At 32.3% G+C, this 6000-nt stretch overlaps 1 protein-coding gene across 1 annotated transcript; it reads right to left on the bottom strand.

Annotated features, from left to right (window-relative positions):
• Positions 1 to 3059, bottom strand: LOC126666725 (guanine nucleotide-binding protein subunit gamma 3). Its single transcript, XM_050359582.2, has 5 exons — positions 2123 to 3059; positions 1351 to 1403; positions 1145 to 1189; positions 999 to 1043; positions 1 to 614 (listed from the first exon to the last, which is right to left on the bottom strand). Exons 1-5 carry the CDS (start codon positions 2333 to 2335, stop codon positions 47 to 49), a joined length of 924 nt encoding a protein of 307 aa, XP_050215539.1. The 5' UTR covers positions 2336 to 3059; the 3' UTR covers positions 1 to 46.
• Between the last annotated feature and the right edge of the window lie 2941 nt (positions 3060 to 6000).

Raw genomic sequence — 6000 nt, 5'->3', positions numbered from 1 at the left:
TAATGGAGAAAAAAGGAATTCATTATTGTGCTTAATTTGATGTGTACTAAAAGAAAAGGCAGCATGGATTACAAGTTTTTGTACAATTACAACAAAGACGTACCTTCGTACATTTCGGAGATTTGGGGCGTCTAGGGGTCGAGTGTTTTCCTTTAGGATAACAGCATAACCAAGTGCAGCAAGAGCAATCCGGGCATGACGGTATGCAGCAAGAGCAATCTGGGCATGACGGTATGCAGCAAGAGCAATCTGGACATGACGGTCTGCAGCAAGAGCAATCTGGGCATGATGGAATGCAGCAAGAGCAATCTGGGCAGGACGGTATGCAACAAGAGCAATCCGAGCACGAAGGAAGTTGACAAGTGCAGCAGTTACTACTGCATGCTTGCCTTATACAGCGACAGCAATTCGATTTCGGACAAGTGCAAGAACACGAGCAGGAGCAACACCCGGAGCAACATTTGCACTTGGGTGCTGAGTAACGGAAACATGAAAAGCAATTACATGGATTACAGTCGCAGTTGCAGCCACAACAGGACGGCAACTCCAGACAATGACAGCTTGTTGAACGACAGCAACAACAAATCCACGAGAAACTGAAACAGGGTATTCCACTGCAGGCAATAATATATATCGTTGCGAAGTTAAAATCACGACAGGAAAATGCATTATAACATGAATAGACATAATCTTGTGGCAGACTGTTACTATGAGATCAAAATACTTAGGTCACATGGAGACCACAATCATAACATGAATATACATAATCTTAAGCTGTAATCACATCAACAATAGCTGCAATTTTGCTGTCTTAAAAATACATTATATAGAAAAGCTGTTCTCAACTCAAACTAACATGAATTTGTCCTATAGCTCAGTTTTTCCAATTTGATTAGGAATAAGGCAATCAATCATTGAAATTTTAAGTTCATGTCATAGTAACTTCACTGATGGGCATATAGATAAGATCATAAGACTAAGGGACAAGAAAACAGTACCACAGCCACTTCCAGAATCGACAAGCCTTGCGATTTTTCCGATTTCTGCTTGAAAGAAAATTAGCAAAGTTACAAGAGCTAATGGTCCACATTCAAGATATATAGAGATTAGGAAACTCGGAAAATACGAATAGTAACATTCTCACCTAGGTATCAGAGGATCTGAATTTGCCAACACAAACTCACTGACCCTGCAAAATCAATACAGATAGCTTAGTATTGATGATCATGATTTCTATTTATCCCAGATGTACCAATAAAATAGTCCTTCACTAAAACTGTGATAGTGAATGGCGCTACTCCAAACAAGAACAAGTATAAGCTAAATGCAAAAAGATACAAACGAACATACTCTTTGCAACATTTGGATGCAGGCTGAAGGGCTTGGACAGATTTAATTTCATCCTGCTCAAACAGAAATTGCCAGTTAAACCATTGCAATTAGAATGTAGAAATCAAATACCAATTCACAAGAAAAACCAGAGAACATGATTAAGGATGAATTTTGCTACTGCATAATCTGCAGGATATGAATTGGTAGACAAGGGCCAGAAACAAACAAACAGCTGCATTTCTCAGATTTTGTCATAAAACAGATATCAATAGGTTTGATTCTCTGTCATTTGTGAAAGATATCACATGGTGCACTATTAGGACCACCTTAAGAGTATAGCACCACAGCAAGAAATCAACAGCTCAAAAAATTTCCACCTGAAACACAACTTTGGATTCTACAAATTGCCTATAAACACCCGGGATTTATAATTCAAAATTAATGCAACAATATATAAAAGTTCACCAATTTAAGCTGCAAAGTCTCACAAGTTTAAACAATAAATTATGAACAAAAAGATTGAAAACCATGCCATAATAAGTCACAAGTCAGACCCTTTTGTCAAAACTATTCAATCAGAAAATTTTCCATTTCCAGCTATACTTTCATATTGCCAGATAATAATTTTCCATGTTTAAGTCCACATTAATAAATAAAGATTGCACCTTTCACCTATTAAACAAGCTAAAAATAGTATCTTGCTATTATTATTAATCAACATAATATTTTCTTGTTAGTTTTTGTGCACTAAAAAAACTTCAATAACAAGTAAGTAAACAAACAAACCCACCTCAAGAAAACCGATCTCTCTCTCAAGCATCTGAACTTTAGCCAGTTCTCTGCGTTTTCCATACAAGTCAGGATACTCCGGTGGAGACTTCGGACAAGGCGGCGGCAAAGACACAACACAAGAACTACTTCCACCGCCGCCGCCGCCGCCGCCAGCAGCAGCAGAAGTTTTAGAAGCAGCAGCAACCATATTTACACTAAAACTATCTGACATAACTACAAAAACAAGGAAAAAAATATGCAAGAAGAAGCAGAGAGCAGAGAGCAGAGCCAATATAGTAGGAAATATAGTAAAGGGACAAAAACAATAAGTTAGGTGTGTGTATTATTAGTATTAGTATTAGTGTATACGAAAAGGTTTTTGAGAAGAGTATGGCAGGGGCAGTAATTAGGTGAGCTGACAGGGATAATTGTGACCCAGAGACAGTGTCAAAAATTAAAAGCAGAGCTGAAACGAGAGCAGAGACAGTACATGAATGTAAAAACTGAGGTAAAAATAAGAGAGAGTGCGTTTCTGAAATTTTTAGACATAACCTTTGTGCAGTCATGTAATAATGATATTGGTAATAATGGTAAAGACGGCTCTGTCTCTCAAATGAAACCCCTTCTTTTTTCATCTCTGTCCAATTTAGCCCGTATTAAAGAAAATTGTATTTTCAGCCCCTGGCTCTGGCTGAGTTATTATTCTGTGAGTTGGTAAAATGTTAATTTGAGTAAAATGAGAAAGAAATGGGCAGAAATTGTCTGAGAAAATGTATTATTAGTCTGAGAAAAAAGTCTGAGCTGGTGGATTTGCAGGCTACAGACTGAGGAGAAGCGAAAAGCACGATGTAGTACCTGAGATGGACACGTGATGGGTGCGTAGGAAAGAGAAACTTTTTTATTATGTTTGTGTACGAATTAAAAGAGCAAAATATCAAAAATACGGGTGTTGAATTTCATTAGAGAAGAAAGGAAAAAAATGGGAGGTCTGATTTCTGAGAGGCAATGCCACAAGTGGTAATGACAATGTGAGGAATAAGTGAGAGTTGCTTATTAGTATTACTATCTTTGCTATTTCTTTAATTTTATGTGGAGTATGTATGATTTACTTGTTAGTTTTCTAATAAATTATTGATTAGAATTTTACCTTTTTTTTTGAATTTTTTTTATATATATAAATGCGGTGTGTGTGTGTAATTAGTTGAGCCGGTTTATTTAGTAAATCAATAGTCGGATAATTTATACCGATTGATTCTAAACTATCTTTTTTCTTTTTCATAACCATCTACTAACTCTAATTCGTATTTTTAAATGTTTATTTAATAATCTGAATGTTCCGATTGTGATTTTTTCAAATTTTGTTAATATTTTAGAATGTGTCACTTTCTTAATAGTCAGTTTGGCGATATGTTAATTAGATGTAATTCTATTATTAAAATCTCAGAGAGTTTATCGAATTCAGTGGAAATATTCCGATCGAAATTTTAAATTTTTTTATGAGTTTAGTAGAATTCAAGCTGATTGATATATCATTAAATGGTTATCAAATGAGAAGGTGCATTATTAAATAAAACTTTACAAACAATTAAATTGCAAATTGAAATTTAGAAATGGTTTGAAAAGAAGTAAAATAGTTTAAAGTCTGTTAAGAAAATTACTCATCAGTAATCATAATACTGATTTTTTTAATACTGATTTTTTTAATAGAGATATACAAAAAAAAATACTATTTATTTACAACATTTGATATACAGTAGTATTTAGAATATATGAGAACTTTACGTTATTAAAAAAAATTAGAATCTTGAATCTCACTCCTAACCAATTGAGTTAGGAAGTCATTGACCATAATACCGATTCAATCATTGATTTAATTTTTTTAGATTGTTTTTGTATTCTTCAATTCAACTTAGGGATGAAAAAACATTTGGATTTTTAAGTTGGAATAAAATTCTTTTAAGTTCACTTTAATTCGTAGGATCGAGTTTATGTCAATTTTAAGGGTCAAATTCAACAAATCTACACAAATATTACAAAATAAATGGTATAGCTCAATTCATTAGAATTATATTTTTAGATTTATAGTATTTATTTTGTTAAAAAATTTGTTTAACTTAATTTTTAAGTTGAAATGAATCAGAGAGGATATTAATTCTTTAAATCTTTTAAGTAATCTCTTTATATTTTAAACCAATTATATTTATGAATGTACTTTTCAAAACAGGATAAAATAAAAAAAAAGTAAATTTATATTGAAAAATAATTAGATAAAGTAAAATTGAAGTGGACATGTCATGGGTTAAAGAAAGCAACAACACTATTTTTCACCGCACCTTTATTTTCTCTCGCTGCTCATAAAACAAGGAAACCATCCGAACCTCCACATTCCGTACAGACCACAAACCTAACCATATTTTGAGAAACACGCCCGGTTCATCGCGCGTGTGTACGAACTCTCGTTTCAATTTTTGACCTTTGAGTAGCCACCCACTCGTGGGGTCCTGAAATCTTAGGGGTCCGACATTGAAACGACAAGTCGAAGACGCTATTTTCAAAAGTTGAGCACTGTTTAAAGAACAAAAGAAATAAACTTCTAGGCTGGTTAATTTAGCTGAATTCAACCTGAGAACAATATGATCCAAGTGTACAAGAAGAGTGTGGTTGATTCAATTATAATTTAATGCAAATCGAACCGACTAGTTTGATTTTATTCGAGTTTGATTTATTTTAAAAAAATTGTCCAATTTAATTCAGTTTGAACCGAACGCTTACCCCTATTCATTTTGTTGTTTGGGATGCTGTATTTGTAAACATAGTTGCGTGTCAAACCGAACCAAGACAAAATCAAACTAAACTAAAATAATAAAATTGATTTGATTACTGAGGTAAAAAAAAATAGTTAGGTTCGGTTGGTGTTGTCACAAATGTTTGAAGTTTAAATTGGTGCGGACAATTTCAAAACTAATATCATAAAAAAAAACCAAATTAATAACTAAAATAATTTTTAATTTTTAATATAAATACATACATCTATACCTCGTTAGTAATTATTCAAGATTAAACTATATTCGATCGACAAATTGCTTAAATTAATATATTGAAAAAAATCAAAATGGAAACTAAATTTTTTTAAAACGAACAAAACCAAACCGATCAAATAATTTGGCTTGGTTCATTTTCGGTCCGAACTATACTTCAATTTGATTGGTTTGGATATTAAACAAATTTTGGTTTAATCAATTTCGGTCAATTTCAGACCGAATAAAACCGAACCAGCCCTATGTATAACCGATCAATTATATCTATGTGAGTATAGTAAAAAAGCATGATCATTATGATCATTGCAGATTAAGGACGATGGTACTGTGTTACTTTGCATCATTTTGTAATGTATTGTTTCATAAATATTTCAAATTACCTGACTTTAGATTTTACTCTTTACATCATTATTAATCCTATCATTTGCTTTTCAATAAATCTTATTCTATATATGCGATCTAAAAGTTGTACCCTTTTGTATTTTTAAAAATTTACTTTCTCTTGATATTAAAAATTAAAAAACTGTAGCAGCATGAGCATGTGTAGTTGATTTTTGATTGATTTTTTTTGTTTATTTTATAGTTTAAAATTAATAGTTAAACAAATAAAAAGGAAGTAGGGATCTGAAAATAGAGACAAAATGGCTATTTATTTCATTTGATTTAGTATTTCTTTTATTTTTATACTTTTTCTACATGTGAAGTTATATTGTCAAAAGAATTCAATTCATAATTGCTCATATTTACGATTTATCACTAACTACAATATTGAGATGACCGCTGCTAAAAATCCAATAGTTTGCAAGTTATACTGTACCACGTTAACATACAATCCTATATCAAGAAATCAAAACGGTTC

Source organism: Mercurialis annua, linkage group LG2 (genome assembly GCF_937616625.2).
Source record: "Mercurialis annua linkage group LG2, ddMerAnnu1.2, whole genome shotgun sequence".
NCBI classification, from domain to species: domain Eukaryota; kingdom Viridiplantae; phylum Streptophyta; class Magnoliopsida; order Malpighiales; family Euphorbiaceae; genus Mercurialis; species Mercurialis annua.
Note: the sequence above shows the minus strand (reverse complement) of the source record. Positions and strands in the feature narration are given on the sequence as shown.

Excerpts from the sequence above, each read along its gene's own strand:
- LOC126666725 (XM_050359582.2), bottom strand. The coding sequence starts at position 2,335 with ATGTCAGATAGTTTTAGTGTAAATATGGTTGCTGCTGCTTCTAAAACT. Across the intron at positions 1,044-1,144 it reads TCAGATCCTCTGATACCTAG|AAATCGGAAAAATCGCAAGG; the intron begins GTGAGAATGTTA and ends TCTTTCAAGCAG. Across the intron at positions 615-998 it reads CGATTCTGGAAGTGGCTGTG|TGGAATACCCTGTTTCAGTT; the intron begins GTACTGTTTTCT and ends TATTGCCTGCAG.